Below are 19550 nucleotides of genomic sequence, written 5' to 3'. Positions count from 1 at the left end.
GGGAGGGGGGGGCGGGGAGGGAGGGGAAAAACGAGGACCTAATGCCGGGGGCTTAAGTGGAGAGGAAATGTTTTGAGCATGATGAGGGCAACGAATGTACAAATGCGCTTTACACAATTGCTGTGTGTATGGATTGTGATAAGAGTTGTATGAGCCCCTAATAATATGATTAAAAAAATGATGATGGCAACAAATGTACAAATGTGCTTGACACAATGGATGAATGTCTGAATTGTGATGAGATGTAAGAGCCCACAATAAAAGTACTTAATTAAAAAAAAAATCTGCCCATAAATTTCTATGACAAATTTGCAAATAGGATAAACACATCACATACACAGAAAAGCAAGACATAACATAATTCCCCCACACGCCCCCTTCAGAATCTCTGCATTGAGATAGCTTGGAATGTTCCTCTCCTGGCTTTGAGGGCATGAATGTGGTTGTGGCTGACTGCTTCCACTCTCAGAAAGACTCACCCCATCACATGACCTCGTTATTTCACTTACAACACTCATACCATCTGCATTTATATTCTTTGTAGACTTCTTCCTGTTTACATATCTCTAATACAGCCCAAATTCCATTTAAACAAGGGCCTTATTTATCTAGTTAATGGCTATATGCTCCATGTCTTAAAGCGAACCTCATATTGAGTATTACAGAACGCACACAAAAATTTAGTAACCATATATACCCGCGTATAAGCCAACCCTAATATCTGCTGAGACACCTAATTTTACCACAAAACTGCATTAAAAATGTGCTGGAAAACTCGGCTTATACTCGAGCATATATGGTACTTAAAATTTGTAAAAGTTCATATTCTAAGTTAGGTAACAACTGCTTGAGAATTATCTTTAAACTATGTTCGATTTCAAGGAGTAGCAATCTAACTTTAAATTTAACTGGTGTTAAAGGTAACTGAACCCAGATTCTTTTATCACTGACTACTAACTCCACTGCTGTTGTTAGCTGCCATTGATCGGTCCCGAGTCACGGTGACCTTATGTAAACAGAATGGAACACTGTCCCGTCCTGTGCCATCTTCACAAGGCTGTGATTGAGCCCGTTGTTGCAGCTACTGTAAGAACCCATCTCATCGAGGTCGTTCTCTTCTGGGCTGCCCTCTCCTTTACCAAACAAGATGCTATTTTCCAGACACACGTTTCTCTTGATTACTCATCCCCAGTACTTGACCAACGCTCACTTTCAACGAGTATTCTCGCTGTTACTCCTCCATGAGATAGAGACATCTTTGTTCTTCTGGCAGTCTACGATACTTTCAATATTGATTACCAAGACTGTAATTAAAGTGCATCCGTTCTTCTTGGGTCTGCCTCATTCAGTGCTTAGCTTCCATATGCATGATTCATGCTACACACTCCCAAATAAACCTAACACGTTTTTATTTTGTACTAAAAATATCGCCCTTCAGTGGGATTTCAAATAAGCAAGATTTTGTGATTTTAAAGCAAAGGCTTTTAAATCACAAAATAAAACCATAAAAGCACTACAAGAATTTTAGAGAAACCATAACTGACAAACAAGGAGATGTTTCTGAGCATAAGTCACAAAACTTAGAAAAGACAAATTTTAAGGCCACTGCACAGCAGATGATACCACAAAGGGAGAGACACCGGCAACTAGGAAAAGTATTGTTAGAGAGATGACAAAGAGTTCGTAGAAAACTTCTAAAATTAGGCAGAAAATAGACACAAATTTTAAAATGGGGAAAGGAATCACATACCCAAGTAATTCACAGATAGAAAAGTGTAACTAGTCAGCATAACAATCGATTAGATCACCAGCTCTCAGCCTGAGGGTCATGACCCCTGTGGGGTTCGAACGACCCCTTCACAGGGGTCACCCGATTCATAGCAGTAGCAAAATTACAGTGATGAAGTAGCATCAAAATAATTTTATGGTTGGAGGGTTCACCACAACATAAGGTACTGTATTAAAGGGTCATGGCATTAGGAAGGTTGAGAACCACTGTATTAGAAGTATCTGTGAAAAAATATATAAGAAAAGACACTGTCACATACTGGTAGTAGTAAGGAAAAAGTTGGTAAATCCCTTTGAAATTCAACCTGATCACAATCACAATATAAAAAGTGAATTCCTGTGACATAAGTCAACATCTAGGAATACAGCCAATGAAAATATTTACACACACATATAAAGACATTTTCTCTTTGGGGTTGTGTTTCAAAATGTCTTCTCAAGAATTTCTCAAATACATTGGTTTTGATTTAAAAAAGAAAAAAAAAGACATTTTCTGTGCCTTGGAAAACTGTTGGAAGCAATTCATATGACTAGTAAAATCAAACTAGCTTCCATCAAATCAATGATGACTCATAGCGGGGTTTCTCAGACTGCAACTGGTTCATGGGAGTAGAAAGCCCAGTCTTTCTCTAGCGGAGCTGCTGGTGATTTTGAACTGCTGACAATGCGGATCACAGACCAACGCATAACTACTATACCACTAAGACTTCTTATGACTATTAATAGGAGACTGATAATATTGAGATGTAAGACTTAATATATACATGTTCTAAAATATGTATATTTCTATTAACAGTACTCTCAACACTTAATAAATTAGCATTTATTAACATTAAACAAAAATAAATTAATTAAACCTGTGCTGTTCAATTAGGTATTTAGCGAGACTACTGAGCACTTGGAATATGTCTGGTTTTAATTGACATGTGTTGTAATTACAAAATAAGACACCGGCTTTTGAATTCTTAGTATTAAAAAATATATAGAATGTTTAATTAATAATCATAGACCTATCACGTGTTGAAATTACTATGTATTAATAAAATATACTATTAAAATTAATTTCATTTATTTTGTTTTTTAAGTGACTACTGAAGATATTTAATTACATATACTTGTACTGGTAACCAAAAGATTGGTGGTTCAAACCCACTGTTGGTTCTGTGGGAAAAAATGGAGGATATTTGTTCCTATACAGATTAACAGTCTCAGAACCCCTGTAAGGTCACAATGATTTGGAATCTACCCAATGACTGTGGGCTTTTGATAGGGCCTATTATATTTCTATTGGAAAATGCTATTCTGGATAAAGAAATAAAAAAGAACCTAGTATACCATATATACTCATATACATGCCAAGTTTTTCAGCACATTTTTAATGCAGGTTTTGTGGTAAGATTAGGTGCCTTGGCTGATATTCGGGTCGGCTTATACTCAAGTATATACGGTAAATACTATTGCCAAAGTAGTATGTTCATTAATATGAACATTTCTATTTTTAGATTATTTCTCTCTAATGTTGGTTTCAGAATCTTTCCAGCAAACATGTATTAGTTCAAAATCAAATAATACGAATAAAAAATGAAATCTGTTCACAGGAGCTAAAATGCTTTGTTTTAATGAGAGGTCATATGTCCATTGCATTGCACAACCTGGCGGAGGGTGATGAAGGACTCGGTTTTTGCTTAGAAATTAAAGAAGACTCTGAAATGTCATAGATTTCTAAGAAGCTAAGTAAGATTGTATAATGATGCTTGAAAATGAAGAATCTTTAAGTTAGGGCCTCAGGTTGCTTTGAACTTGAACATTTATTTTCTTTGACATAAAAAAAGTTAATGGTTATAATGTTCCTGGTTCTATTTAATCAGGGTTCTATTTAACTTGGCACAGTTCAAGGAAAGATTAGATTCTGCCTTTAACAATGTGTAATCAAATGGCTCAGAAAGTAGCACGAAAGGGAAAGCTTAACCATATTTACAAAATTACTACTCTCATTGTTTCTCAGTGCCATAGCTTGTAATTAGGCCAATAATTAAAATTACCATAAAGAAAAAATATTGAGATATGTCTAACCAAAGGCAATAACAGAAATCAGGAATATGTGACCATTAGCTCAAATCTGTCAGCAGTACTTATAAATTGTGCAAAGAGTGTTAGAAATTCCTCCCACAGCCTTTCTTCGGTATTTGTGTTCCATCGAATTTCATTCTCTAAAACAGTGGCATTTTCTACATCTAAATCTTGTACTTTTTCATTCTTCCATTTGTTCAATGGATGTTACTATGTTGCTATAGTGTGGGATAAAGCATTTAAAGGATATCAAGAAAAACTAAATAAGAAAAAGCGTGTAATGGATATCAAAGAAGACAAGAGCTTGCCAGTAAACAGCGTGTCGTGTCAGAGAAGAGAGAAGCGGCTCCACCTCAAGTTCCTCTCAACTGACAAGCATGTAGTGGTTACATAATTTCATGTCAACCTGAGGATATATTAACAGCTTAGGGGTGGTATCCAAACTGTCAATTAGGTCCCAGCTGGATGATGCCGCCTTGTGGGTGTGGCCTTCTCATAAGGAAGACCCTGGGACGCCCCACTTCTCTCTCCACCTTCACCTTCCTGCTGGCTGACCCTGGTAGCTGCCAGAGCCCTGTGATGAAATGCACCACGGGAGCCACACAACGTTGACCCACCAGCCTGTGCTCTTCTGGCATTCTGTATCATGGCAAGTGGCTGTGTGCGTCTAAGAGAGACTTACGGACTATTATCAGACTTATAGGCTTGAGTTGGACTGGTTGGCATGTTTACTCCATGTATACTTACTTCTTGATATAAAGCTCTCTTATATGAGTGACTCTGGATTTGTTTCTCTAGTCAACACAACAGAGATGAACTATCAGGGTAGACTGAAGTCAGAAAAGTGGAAAACTTAGCTATGAGAAGTTTTGAACTATGCCTTCCATGACCAATGATCACAGTAACAAGTTTTCCCTTTAAAGAAGAGAAGAAAAACTCAATTTTTAAAAATCTAGTTCAACATACACTGTTATAACTCTAGAACATGTCCACCGGGAAGGATAAAAAATAAAGAATAAGGAAAATATTTTTCTCTTCATTAATGAAAGTATTCCTGTATTTTCATAAACTATATTCTCTATATCCGCTATTAAGACAAACATGGCGGATATTGATTAGATGTTTGACTGTTAACTGAAAACTCTGCAATTCAAACCTCCTAGCTCTGTAGGAGAAATGTAGCATTCTGTTTCTATAAAGATTCCAAACGTAGCATTCTCCTGTGGAGACGTTCTATGCTGCCCAGTAGAGTCATCATAAAGCAGGTGATGGTACTGGACATTTAGGAGAATAATACACATACACATCAATAAACACATATTTATCAAGGTCCAAAACACAAAATAATATAAAACTCAGACAACCTAAACTCTAGCAAAAGTTCCCAATGTATGCGATCTTAACACAAGATCGGTTAATTTTCACCAATGAAATATTATAGTACAAACAGATATTCAATCATTGCTTCTAATTACAAAAAGTAGCCAACATGAAGGGATTTCAAAAAGTACAGGAATTTATGGAATTAAAAGATAATGGGTTTTCTATGAGTTTTATGAAGCCCATTCATACACGATACTTGTTTGTTACTAGATGCCATCAAGTTGGTTCCAATTCAGAGACCGGGTGTACAAAGGAATAAAACACTGCCCAGTCCTGTGCCATCTCACAATGACGTGTGAGCACTTTGTTGCAGCCACTGTGTCAATCCATCTTGTCCAAGGCCTTCCTCTTTTTCACTGCCCTTCTACTTCACCAAGCATGATGTCCTTCTCCTGATAACATATCAAAGTATATGACACTAAGTCACGTGATCCTTGCTTCTAAGACACACTCTGGCTGGACTTCTTCCATGACAGAATTGTTGGTTCCTTTGGCAGGACGTGGTACTTCCGATATTCTTCTCCAGCACCATAATTCAAATTATGCATCATTTCTTGTTCGGTTTTCCTCACTTGGTTCAACTTTCACATGCATAGGAGGCCATTAAAAATACCATGGTGTGGGTCAGGCATACTTTAGTCCTCAAGGTAACATCCTTGCTTTTCAACTTTAAAGAGTTCTTGTACAGCATATTTACCGAAAGCAACCATTACTTTATCTCCTGACTGTGGCTTCCACGGGCACCAATTACGGATCCAAGCTAAACGAAATCCTTGGCTAAAGAGAAACAATATTGTATCTCTTTACTGTGATGTTACCTAATGGTTCAGTTGTGAGGATTTGGGTGTGCCTTACAGTGAATTGTAAACCATATTCAAAGTTGTAATCTTGATCTTCATCAGCAAGTGCTGATGCTTATGTACTACTTATTATACCCCACATAATGCTCTAAGTGTTTTGAAAGTGATAATATTTAATTTTTACTGGGCCCTATGTAATAAGAGAATACATAGAAAACTACGTATTCTCTTAATTTGGTAAATGAGAAAACAGATACAGAAAAGTTAAGTAACTGGACCCAAGGTCACAGAGCTTAGGTACAGCAAAACGAGGGATATTAATTGTAGCAATTGTGTTGGAGCATCATGCTCTAACCACTATACACAGGAGGACAATCTCTACTTTAGCTATTATGTCCCAAAACCCTTAATCTCAAATCACAAAAAAAGAGGGCCTCTATTTTATACCAAGAGGAGGTAATTCTAATATTTGAAAATTGGAAATGGCTTTATTTCATAAAATTTCACTGGAAAATTACCTAGCATTTAAACCAAAATCATTCTGTCAAAAAGTTTGCCCATGTATTAAAAGACTATGTACAAAAATATCTAAAGTTACATGCTGGGTTGGTAAGCACAAGGTCAGCAGTTCAAAACCGCCAGTCAGCCCCACAGAAGAAACTGGGGCTTCCTACTCCCATAAAGGGTTACAGTCTTGAAAACACACAGGGACAGTTCTACCCTGTCCTGTTGGGTACCTATGAGTCAGAATTGACTCAGTAGCAGTGTGTTTGCTCTTTTTCTTCTTGTGTGCAAACAGTATTTTAGATAATACACACAAAGAGTTCGTACACAGTGTTTAAAACTTTGATTTCATGTGACATACTACAATAATGAACATGTTGAACACCATTTGCCAACATTATTTTAAGTGCTTTACACATATTTTTTAATTCCGTAACCCATGGGTTATTTCCCATTAGTACTCAGTTTTACAAATAAGGAAACTGAGCTACAGAAAGTTTCAGTCCGTGACTCACAATATTAACAATTTCACTTCATAATTTGTCAAGAGGGATTTCTAAACATTTTGTAACCTGGTCAAATAGTTATTAATATGACCATTCAGTGAGAATACTCATTTGTGACACACTTAATACTTTCCCTTTTTGCACCAAGTCAGACACACAGGGGATCATTTCTTCTCACACACTAATTTTTGTTTTTTAGTTTTTATTACTGAAATTATTACCAAGCACACTAACCACAGAAAACTTTGGTGACAGAGAAGTAGTTTCTGACATTGGCAGTATTTAAGATTTAATTCTGTTTTGACTTCTGAAGGCCATGTATTAGGCCTTCAGTGGGAATATGGAAAAGGCTAGAAGCATAAATGTAAAGAGCTAGAACATAGTGGAAAAAGCACTTATTTATTTTCACCACTACTCTGACTTCCTAAGAAGAGTATGACTTCAAATTTTGCCACCAAATAAAATGAAATTCATTTTGTCAAAATTCTCCATTATTATAAAGCTATGTAAGAAAAAGTACTTAAGAGTTGATTATATACCTTCATAGTTTAAAATTTACTGTTTATCACATACTGACTTCCTAAGAAGTATAAAATAAACTTTCTATTTAGTTTTTTTACTGTGAATTAGGGGGTGGTTTACAGATCAGATCATTTTTGCATCTAACAGTTTATTAATATTATTTATCAGTACTTTTAATACCACTTATTATGTATGGGAGGGTAAGATAATATGCCAGGGTGGATAAGACATATTATCTGGAGCAAACAAATAGACTACTAAATACGAACAGTGACAGATATTAGCACACAGTCATGTTAGCTTAAAGAGAGGTACAGGACTGCTGCACTGAAAACTTTTACTGTCACTGGGGAGGGGGCGGAAGGCTCCACCGAGAAGGCTTTGTGTGTGTGTGCTGAATCACTCTTGCCAACAGGACGAGACATAGTTAGGAAATGCATACTTAATTGGTTAATTTTTCCTCAAATTTAATGATCAGTTTTCCAGAAAAAAAGAGTGTGTTGTGTTTTTATTTCATAAATGTCTCTTAAAATCCTGAAAAATGAGCTTTGAGAGTCAGATAGAACCCCAAACTAGAAAGCACAGTATACAACAAAGTTAAATACAAGCAATACAATTAAAAATAACCTATTAAGTTACTAATTTCTTTCATTTCATTCAGCATTGATTTAACTCTGTGTGGCAAAAGGTTACATTCCTACAAGTTTACCCAGCTTAATGGTTAACTATATTCACCTGCCCACCTTCCCTTTGTACGGAAATGGGGTATATATAGATTTTAGGGATTTAGATCTGCTTAGAAGGGAAAACTAGCTCCAAATTACTGAAAATTTTAATAACTGGGATTCAAAATGTACACAATTAAGCTCTTTCTTTGTATTGTCCCGCTAGTTATTTCCTCCAGAATTGACCAAGATTCATCATTAGATGTACTACCTCCAGCACCAAAATCAAGATTTGCAATGTTGGATGATGTCAAAATTTTAGCAAATGGTCTCCTTCAGTTGGGGCATGGTCTTAAAGACTTTGTCCACAAAACAAAGGGCCAAATTAATGACATATTTCAGAAACTCAACATATTTGATAAGTATTTTGATGACCTATCAGTGCAAACCAGTGCGATCCAAGAAGAAGAAATGGAACTCAGGAGAACTACATCGAGACTGCAATCCAAAAACGAGGAAGTAAAGAACATGTCGCTTGAACTGAATGCAAAACTTGAAAGCCTTTTAGTGGAAAAAATTCTACTTCAAAACAAAGTGAGAGGCTTGGAAGAGCAATTAACCCATTTAATTCAAAATCAACCTGAAATTCAGCAACACCCAGAAGTAACTTCACTTAAAGTAAGTAAAAATGAAAGACGGTTCCTAATTATATTTTCAATGTGTATTTTTTCTAAAATAATTACAGATGTTATTTGATAATTTGCTGTAAATCTGTTGTCAAGGAAATTGTGTGAAGAAAATTAAATTCCTACTGTTACTTCAAGTTGGTTTTCATGTTTCCCCAAAACTACATATGAAACTAAATTTATATTTATAGAAAAATTACAAATCAGTTAAGTGATAAAATTAAGGAAGCTAAATTACTAACCATTATTAATTATAGAAGGCAAGTATAAAGTTAAAGAAACGTATATTTAAAGACATTTCTCCATGTTAAAAGTAGTTAAAAAATAACCTAAGTAGTAAACTGATCTGTAAAATACTAAAATATTATGTTTTCCCAATTACCGGTAATCAAATTCAAAGATATTAAAATTTAGGATGATACAATTGAAAACAAAACATAAGAACTGAACAGTTTGTGCTACCTGAAGAAGTATGGAAGGAAAAATATGCCGATATTAATTTTAGAGTTGACCATTAGTTTAAAAATTGGAATGTGTAGTATGTAATAGAAAAAAACGGTTTTAATACAAATCCAACAAAAAGAGAAAAATGAAGAGAAGGAGAGTAGAAAGGAGGACAATGGAAGAGCTGAAGGAAAGAAGTGAGAAAGGGGGGAAATTGAGAGAGAGAGAAAATGGGGGAAATTGAGAGAGAGAGAGAGAGAGAGAGAGAAGCAGTTAACCAGCCTCTACCTGTGCTCAGACTTTTGTAGAGCAACAAGACAGCAGCATCCAAGTCCTTCTCCAGACAGTGGAAGAACAATACAGACAATTAAACCAACAACATAGCCAAATAAGAGAAATAGAAAATCAGGTGAGTCAATATTTCACCCGTCATTTACATAAAATTGAAGGGTATAAAGACATGGACTCTAAAATCATTTTAGAGCTTTAACAAGGTGCTGAATAAAATGATAACACCGACATAGTTGAGATTTTCGACTCTGAACCTAAAAAACTTACAAGTATCTGGGTTTGAATCTTGGCTCTGAAAGTTTACAGTGTGGTCATGAATACACTATTTCACCTGCCAGTTACAGAACTCATCTTTATAAGATTGCTGTGAGAAAAAATATCCTTAGTGTAGCGACCAGAGTGACCCTATAAAACCAAAAGTAGATCATTTCTCTTCCCTCAGAGCCCATTATTAGTTCCCCATCTCACCCACAGTGACTCCTCAGACCTGGGATGACTCCCTTCATTGCCTAACTGACCTCATCTCCTCCACTCGTCACGGTTAACCAAACCCACTGAACATACTGCAACCTCGAGGGCCGATGCCTTCTCTCTGTAATGCTCTTATCAGTTACTGTCTGAAGGACTCATGCTCTCATTTTCTTAGGTCTTTAGCAATTTTTTTCTTAAGGTCTTTATACAGTTCTTGATGCAATCTTTCCAAGTGACCCACTGAAAACTTACAACCCTCTACTCTCATTCTCAAATTTTCTATCACCTTCACTCACTTCTGTTTTCCTTAGCATTTAACCTTTTACCAGTATAAGAAAATACATATCTGAGTTAGTTATGTCTGAGTTAGTTATGTCTGAGTTTCATGAGAATTTCCCCCATTATGCTTACTGCTGTCCCCTCAAAATCTAGAGTTCAATCGAACTCAGTCAAGATTGTGTCTTAGTCAGCAGTTAGTAGTAAAAAAATACTCGCTAAGAATTTTATTACAAAAAAATTTGTACAGCTCTATGACATCATAACATCCCAAAAGGAAATTAATCTATAATGTATAAACAATCTAAAATGCAGTACAATATTTTAAATATTAGTTAGGGGTACTCTTACACAGCCATTCAAGAGGACTCAAATAATAGTGTAGACTCAAAGAATTGGCAAAAATTTGCTCTCTAATACTAGGAGTTAATATCAATTTCTACATGAAACATAGCTTAAGTAATGCCAATTGAACAAACAGGATTTTTGAAAACCATTTTTCATTTCCATAGTTTCTCTTTTCTTATATATGCTGCCCTTTTGAACTGTTTTTAAAATATCCCTTTTATTATGACCAAATGAATCTGATTAAAACTGTAGCACATCCCTACTTTAAAGTGATATTCACTATCATTTTAAAACATTTATCGATCTATTTTTTATCAGCTGAAAAAGACTGGTGTTCAAGAATCAACAGAAATTTCTGTTCCTTCAAAGACAAGAGCACCAAGAAATACTGCTTCTCTTCAGCTGAGTGAAATAAAAAATGTACAGCATGATGGTATGACCATTTGATGCCTTTCCTTCTTACAGTATCTTTCTCTCTCTCTCACTCTCTCCACGACTTCAATCAGAAATCCCATTCTCAGCATCTGTTTCTACGTTAAAAGAGGGTAAAAAGGCAAAACCTCCAAATATAATGGGTCAGCCTACACTGCATAATGAGTACATATTAAAATACATTCTTAAGACAATTGGGGGGATGTGAATGTGGACTGAGCAGCTGAATATAGAATTATCATTTTCTTTGATGTGATCATAGTATTACAGTTACATAGATGAATAATTTAAGAGATTCAAGATGAAATATTCCAGAGGCAAAGGGTCATAATGTTTGCAAATATGGAAAAATATTAATTGTTGAATATATTAAAAGTACATGAGGTTCTCTTCAACATTTCTTTACCTTTTCCTATATGATTTAAATTTTCACAAGACATAAAAAAATTGAAGGGAATGAATTTCTATTTCCAACCAAAAAAAAAAATACTCTCAAAACTCATTTATTTCTCATGCATTCATACAGGGGGAAAAATGTCTGTGTTCTCCATGCGTGTTCAGACACTTTCTACTTAAGCTACTGCTTATCATTTACGTGCTAAGTTCTATCCCAATCTTTTTTCTCCTTTAGAGTTTTCCTATGGCTAACAAAAAGAGTTTAATATTCTTAATGTGTCAAACTTAAAATAAATCTGTTTGCTTATTAATGTATCAGTATCTTCATAAAGTATGCCATCTAATAAAAAGTTTCAAATAAGATATCAACCTATAGAGATACTCTGATAATTATACCTTATATAATAACATTTTGTTTTGTCTAGGAATTCCTGCTGACTGTACCACCATTTTTAAAAGAGGTGAACTTACAAGTGGCATTTATGCTATTAGACCCAACAACTCTCAAGTTTTTAATGTATACTGTGATGTTAAATCAGGTAATGTAAACCTGAAAAGAAATGGACAGTAGTTAGAGCTCCTCACTAACTATTAGCAAGAATAATCTTGCTTTCTACAGAGTGAAATATATGAGTATCAGTACAATCTAGTATTGTACCTTATTTATGTTTGCTCATATATTTATTCATTCTCATACCTCCTTCCATAAAACAATCTGAAACTATTACTATCAATAGGTTTTACTATGACAAAATTCATAATTGCCCTGCATTTAATTTTTTAGAAACTATAATTTTTTTAATCAATTTATTGGGGCTCCTACAATTCATCACAATACATAGATCAATTGTGTAAAGCACATCTATACATTTGTTGCCCTCATTATTCCCAAAATTCGCTTTCCTCTTGGGTTCCCGGAATCAGCTCATTTTCCTTTTCCCCCCCTCCCCCTCCCTTCCTCCTCCCCTCTCCCCCATGCACCCTTGATAATTTATAAATTATTATTGTATCTTATATTACACTGCCCGGCGTCTCCCTTCACCCACCCCTCTGCTGCCCATCCCCCAGAGAGGAGGTTATATGTAGCTCCCTGTGATCAATTCCTTTTCTAGACCTCCCCCCTCCCTCCTGGTATCGTCACTGTCACCCCTGGTCCTAAGGGGTCCATCTGTCCTAGATTCCATGCGTTTCCAGTTCCCATCTGTACCGCTGTGCATCATCTGGTCTAACCAGGTCTGCAAGGCAGAATTGGGGTCCTGGTAGTTGGGGGAAGAGAAACTATAATTTAAAACATAAAATGTTATTTCCATTCCAACATTAATAAACTACTTTGTAAGTCGCCACTTAAAAACATATCCACCCCCCCTCAACCAAGAACCCGTATTTTTACATTTGTGAATATTAATCTACTAAAAATATATCATTCTGTTCATCTTATTCAGGTAATTCATGGACCTTAATTCAGCACCGAATAAATGGATCACAAAATTTCAATGAAACTTGGGAGAATTACAAACATGGTTTTGGAAACCTTAATGGTAAAGTGCTTCATTCTTTCATTCATTCACTGACTTGATAGCTAAAAAATGTTACTAGAAACCTACTGAGTATGTTAGAAATGCAGCAGTGAACTGTAAAAATTCCTAGCCTTCAGAGATCTACTAATAAATAATGACCCATTTGTTAGTCATTTCACTTATCACAGCTGTTATTATTTGAATATACTAATTACAAGTACATCTTAATTGGACTAGTTATAACTTAATGTAATGACTTATCATTACAATGATACTTATTAAAGATAATTTTGATTAAGTGCTTTGTGCTTCCATAGTGTTACATGCTGTGAATGAGCTATAAAGAGTTATGTCCTTAACACTAGTCCCTCTTTTCCTATTAACATTTTAGCTATCAAGTATTTGGAGGTTGGAAGGGGTAAGGAAACTGTCAGGTGTACAGAACATAACTTTTAAATTTCAATTATCTAAATGCTATAAGTATACTATATAATGTGTGGTTTAAAGTACATTAGTTATCTCAATGCAAAACCTTTCTATTATCTAGAATGATGTGTAAGTATTTACTAAATAAGTAGAAAACATCTACTGTCAGTACGATCTGACCACTTAAGAATTTTCATATTCACTCCACTAGTTAAATCACTACCTAAAAGATAAATTAAGTGGTATGTTCCTAGCTCCGAATCTTCCAGACAAAGAGTACCCAGAATAAAAAGCTGACAGTTACGCTCAAAGAAGTCACACTGCAAAGGAAACTCCAAACTCACTGCCAGCCAGTCATTGTGAGGCACGGCAGCCTTCTGAGTTCCCAAAACTGTAACTCACAGTTGTAGAAAGCTTCCTCTGTCTCCAGAAGAGCGGCAGGTGGTTTCAAACTGCTGACCTCGTGGTCAGCAATCCAAAGCATAAGAAAATCAGCAATTTATTTCACTTACCAGCAATTCTTTAAAAAGAAGCCTCCTACTAACTCAATAGCAATAGGAAAAAAATATTTTTGTCTTCATTAATTATTTCATTTTTCAAGATTGTGATAGTTAAAGAGATCTATTTATATTTGTAAGAGTCCTGATAGCACAGTGGGATGTATACTGGACTAATAACATAGCTCAAACTCACAAGATGATCTGCAATAATGACACTGACTGCTTCCATTAAAATGTATAACCTCTGACATAGTCTGGGGTCAGATCTACAATGTCCTTCCTATAGGTCTACTGTAAATAAGAATCGGCTCAATAGCAGTGAGGGTTTTTTTTTAATTATGTATTTGTATTTGATATGCTTTAATGCCAAATAATAGAGAAAAGGTTACTAAGAACCACGCTTTTCCAATAATTTTTAAAATATTATTGCTTTCTCTTTCTGAAAAGTCATATTAAGCAGATGGTAAAGAACAAGTCTATAACTGAGAAAAATTATGTCACTCTTAACTAAGTCTCTGGGACTACTTAACAAATGTCTTTGTGATGCATGGCATATGTAAATACCCAATATTAAAGCTACCAGCATAGCGGGACTTACAATTGAAAAATTTTTCTGCCAGTGGCCAAATCTAAAAACATCTATACTTGTCTACTATATTTCACATGTAAAATATGCCTCCTAATTTTCATTTTAGAATGGATATGCTAAATATTTCTCATTTAAAATATTTATAAATATTTTTAACATTTTATGTATTTGTATACCAACAATAAAAATATTTTAAGGGCCTCAAGTGGAAAGAGCATGCTTTGAAAATGATGATGGCGGCATATGTGCAAATATACTTGACACACTGGATGAATATATGGATTGTGATAAGAGATGTAAGAGCCCCCAATAAAAGTATTTTTTTCAATGTTTTCGAAGAACACCAAGTATTTTAAGGAACTCTAGAAGAACTGGGAAATTAAGACAGCAACAAGGAATTTACTTGTGCCAATAGAGATACTCTGAACAGCTGCCAGTTTTTGACTTTTTAAAACTTTCATTCCAGGAGAATTTTGGTTGGGCCTGGAGAAAATATACTCCATAGTGAAACAATCCAATTACATTTTAAGAGTGGAGTTGGCCGACTGGAAAGACAATAAGTATTATGTTGAATATTCTTTTCACTTGGGAAACCATGAAACCAACTACAAATTATACTTAGTTGAGATTATTGGCAACATTCCAAATGCAATCCCAGAACACAAAGATTTAGTGTTTTCTACATGGGATCACAAAGAAAAAAGACACCTCAATTGCCAAGAAGACTATTCAGGTATTCATTTTCTAAGATCAGTACTTTATTTGTATAAATTCAAAAATATTTCACTGGCTATTTGTATACAATGTCAACTATTTAAAATCCGAAGCTCAATGAGCAATTTTTATTCTATTCAATTGTGTACTTTACCTATAATTCTCTTCATAAATTTCATTATCAAAGAAATAGCAAAGTTAGTAGATTTTACTGGTATGTAGCTTTAATAACACTGTTGTATTTCTAAGAAATAAAGATAAATTCACAAAGAAATTAACAGTGACTACATATGAGTTTGTGTCCATGAAATTCCCTCTCTATCTTCCATAGGTTGGTGGTGGCATGATATATGTGGAGAACACAATCTAAATGGTAAATATATCAAACCAAGATCAAAAACAAAGTCTGAGAGAAGAGGAATATGTTGGAAGCCTCAAAACGGAAGGTTATTCTCTATCAAATCAACCAAAATGTTGATCCACCCAACTCATTTAGAAAGTTTTGAATGAACTGAGGTAAATAAAAACCCAATACATTAAACTCGCCTCAAATCACTGTGCTTTAATAATCTGATATATGTGATATTAATAGGAAATTTTAAAATTATTAAAGCCATTATTAATTGAAAATAGAGAGAAAGTTGAGGCTATCTGCTACCATACAGACTTACAACCTCGGAAAACCTTATTCGAGTTGCCCAAAGTCAAAATCTACTGGGTGGCAGTTAAGTCTGGCTTTGGGGTTTTTCAATTTAATTATAAAACAAGTCACACAGAGCTTCAATGAAAACCATTTACTTTCTATCTAAAAATTCTGTATCATTTATTCAAATCTTTTTAGAATAGACATAGGAATCCATTATAAATGATCACAATTGAATTTTAGATTCTAAATTATCAACCCGTTGATAAATTTCTGGTATTTTCTTTTAAATTGGAAAATAAAGTTGTTTTTTTAAGTCATGATATGGGACACTTTTATGACATATTCAGTTAAAAATCTAGTTCTCTTGAAATTCCAAACCTGAATAAATATAAAAAATTGGTCATTTAAATTTGATTTCATTCACTTTAAATCTAGAATTAAGTTAGTTCAAAGTATGTTAATATTTATAATATAAATTTTTAAACTGATGCTTCATTTTGCTACAAAATAATTCGACCGACGTAATAAATCTTATTTATGAAACCAAAATAAAGCTGGATAAAATATTGTATTGAATTGAAATGGGGTCACTATTCTTTAAACAAATGCAGATGATAATGATGACTGTCATACTGACTTTAGTATCAAGTGTTACTACTATGAACATATTTGTTAACTTATCTATACTGTATGTATTTTATACGTGTTTTAACACTATTAAAGCTAAATTTTAAAGGGGTCTTTCCAGAATAAATTAAAAAATGTATTTACAGTATCTAGTTAATGTCAAATAATAATTGACTCCCATGATGTGAGTCAAATACTTTTGGGCACTTCTCACAAGTTACTGAATACCTAAATAGCCTGGCAGACGTGTATGTATAATGTTTTAAAATTCAATAAATACTTAGTTCCTTCCAGAAATTTAAATTTGTCTAGCCTTTTAAGATAGAAGATTACAATCTTTATAATTTATTATCCACAATAATCTCCAAGGATTATAATTATTACTGACTTTTAAAAATAATTTTTCAAAGCTAAAATGTTTAGTTGAACCCAGTTCTTAGAATATAATGTTTTAAGTTACATAGTGATTCATCTTGGTCAATAATACTCAGCATTATGTCAATTTATCACATCTATCAGACATATATCCTATATTTTTAAAATCATTTTATTGGGGGCTTGTACAACTCATCATAATCCATACATCCATCCATGGTGTCAAGCACATTTGTACATTTGTTGCCATCATCATTCTCAAAACATTTGCTCTTCACTTAAGCCCTTGGCATCAGCTCCTCATTTTTCCCCCTCCGTCCCCGCTCCCCCTTCCCTCATGAACCCCTGATAATTTATAAATTATTATTTTGTCATATCTTACACTGTCTGACGTCTCCCTTCACCCACTTTTCTGTTGTTCATCCCCCAGGGAGGAGGTTGTATATAGATCCTTGTAATAGGTTCCCCCTTTCTACCCCACCCTCCCTCCACCCTCCTGGTATCACCACTCTCAGCACTGGTCCTGAAGGGATCATCTGTCCTGGATTCCCTGTTTCCAGTTTCTATCTGTACCAGTGTACATCCTCTGGTCTAGCCAGATGTGTAAGATAGAATTGGGATCGTGATAGTGCGGGGTGGAGGCGGGGAAGGAAGCATTTAGGAACTAGAGGAAAGTTGTATGTTTCAACGTTGCTACACTACACCCTGACTGGCTGTCTCCACCCTGCAACCCTTCTGTAACATCTGTATTTCTAACACATATAAAAAGTTACATATTTTGTTGCATGTATCTGTCACATATAAAAAGGAGCTCAGAAAACTAGCAATACAATGTTTTAAAAGACACATGAAAAAAAAAGGAGCTCAGAACCACCAGGTTTGGAATCACACATAAAAGAGCCCTCATGGCCCAATCCTTAAGTGGTTGACTGCTAATTGAAAGGCCTTTGGTTAGACTCTACCAGTCACACCACAGAAGATGAGGTGGTCTGCTTCCATAAAGATTTACAAGGTCACTGTGAGTTAGGAGTTTTGGTCTTAATAATACACACACACACACATATATATATAAGGTTTATCTATGCAAATCATACATAAATAATAGTTTTGTTCCAGAAAAGGACAAAAGAGTAAAAGCAAAAATAGGCTATGATTGTCCAAGTCATCACCCCCAATTATCAAAATGTACAGATTTTTAGCACCTGAATGCCAACTTTGTTTTTTTTTTAATGGTACCATTCAAAGGCAAATTAATTTGCTATTTAATATACCAACTGCTTTCTGTTTTCAATTTTTCCCCAATTCATACACTATATATTTTCTTTTAGGAATACTAAAATAATTGTCCTCTAATATAAAGCTCAAATGGAAAACGCAGTTGAAAAGAAAAAGGAATTTTTCTTTCAAGTTTCACAAAATTGCTCCTTCTCTTCTTACTACTTTGCTAAAAGTATTCCAAATTTAGCAGTAACTCACTGTCAAATCTAGTGGCCTTTTAAAGTTACTACCTACTAATGACAATCTCCGTGTTTCAAACTTGATCTTACTAAGTCTTCTATAATACTACTATAGTATTTTGTACTCCTATTCAGTATTGCAGGCATAATCTTCCATTATGTCTTCAACACTGACCCTCAAGAAATGCTGTCTTCTCTCATGAATTAATGCAATTTTCATAAATAAAGTTTCTAAATTTATACATGGATCTGAGTTCTCTCCGGTTCTCATTCTTACACTGCCTACTTGTAATGTCTTCTCTGATATCCTTTAACGCAAAACCAAATTCGCTGCAGCAGCTGTAAGGAAGAACTGCTCACTACGGCTTTCCTTAGACTGGGAATCTATGGAAGCAGACTGCCACATCTCTCTTTGTGGAGACGCTCCTGAGTCTGAACTACTAGCCTTTCAGTTAGCGGCCCAAATGTGAAACCCATGGCACCAACGGGGCTCCTTTTGATATCCTACACCCACTAAAACCCACTGCCATCGGGTGAGTCAGTTCTGACTCATAGAGAACCTATAAATGGGTTCTAAGACAGAACATATTTACAGAAGCAGACAGCCTCATCTGCACTACCTGATGTCCTATAGTTCCCTCAAATTCAGATTCTCTGCTCTAATATCTAATAACATGCAACAGTCACCTACCACCCCAGTCTATCTCTCTCACACCCTTCTCCATTATAAAGATGAGGAGCTTGATCGCCGACACTCGAAAACCGAGAGACAGTTCTGACTTTTCACTTTGTAAACCAACATTAATGCATCAACACCAAGTCCAGTACAACCATTCTTCAAAATGTTTTTAATCGTTAACTCCCATTTCTACTCCAAAACTTAAACCCACACTTGACAGTCCCTACCTGGCCTTCTCCTCATTTTACCTCTCTCCATCCTCAATCTTCCTAAAGCATACTTACAATGACTACATACTATTCCAAGCATGTTTACTGAAGAAGCCCTGATAGTTGTGGAAAATGAAAATACATCTTTACGAGTTCTAGAATAACAGCCCGAAATGGCTTGTCATACACACAAATTTCTTTTATACTCTTTTTTTTTTTTTTTTTTTTT

At 35.0% G+C, this 19550-nt stretch overlaps 2 protein-coding genes across 3 annotated transcripts in view; one reads left to right on the top strand and one right to left on the bottom strand.

The window, feature by feature from the left end:
* The window catches only part of DOCK7 (dedicator of cytokinesis 7), a 204552-nt gene that overhangs the window by 120926 nt on the left and 64076 nt on the right, over positions 1–19550 (bottom strand). The window lies entirely within an intron of this gene.
* Positions 8377–19550, top strand: part of ANGPTL3 (angiopoietin like 3) — a 12880-nt gene continuing 1706 nt past the window's right edge. Inside the window, exons 1-7 of one of the 2 annotated variants that reach the window (XM_045291783.1) lie at positions 8377–8916; positions 9667–9777; positions 11073–11187; positions 12008–12121; positions 13025–13120; positions 15081–15347; positions 15660–15844. In XM_045291783.1, coding sequence (XP_045147718.1) covers positions 8425–8916; positions 9667–9777; positions 11073–11187; positions 12008–12121; positions 13025–13120; positions 15081–15347; positions 15660–15838 — 1374 coding nt within the window. In that variant the 5' untranslated portion in view covers positions 8377–8424 and the 3' untranslated portion in view covers positions 15839–15844. Of the gene's footprint in view, positions 8917–9666; positions 9778–11072; positions 11188–12007; positions 12122–13024; positions 13121–15080; positions 15348–15659; positions 15870–19550 lie in introns of those variants that run through there. The other variant, XM_004699378.2, reaches the window with a different exon arrangement.

The sequence above is a fragment of the Echinops telfairi genome, unplaced genomic scaffold (genome assembly GCF_000313985.2).
Source record: "Echinops telfairi isolate 266 unplaced genomic scaffold, ASM31398v2 ScPeMD7_443;HRSCAF=831, whole genome shotgun sequence".
In the NCBI taxonomy this organism is placed as follows: Eukaryota; Metazoa; Chordata; class Mammalia; order Afrosoricida; family Tenrecidae; genus Echinops; species Echinops telfairi.
Note: the sequence above shows the minus strand (reverse complement) of the source record. Positions and strands in the feature narration are given on the sequence as shown.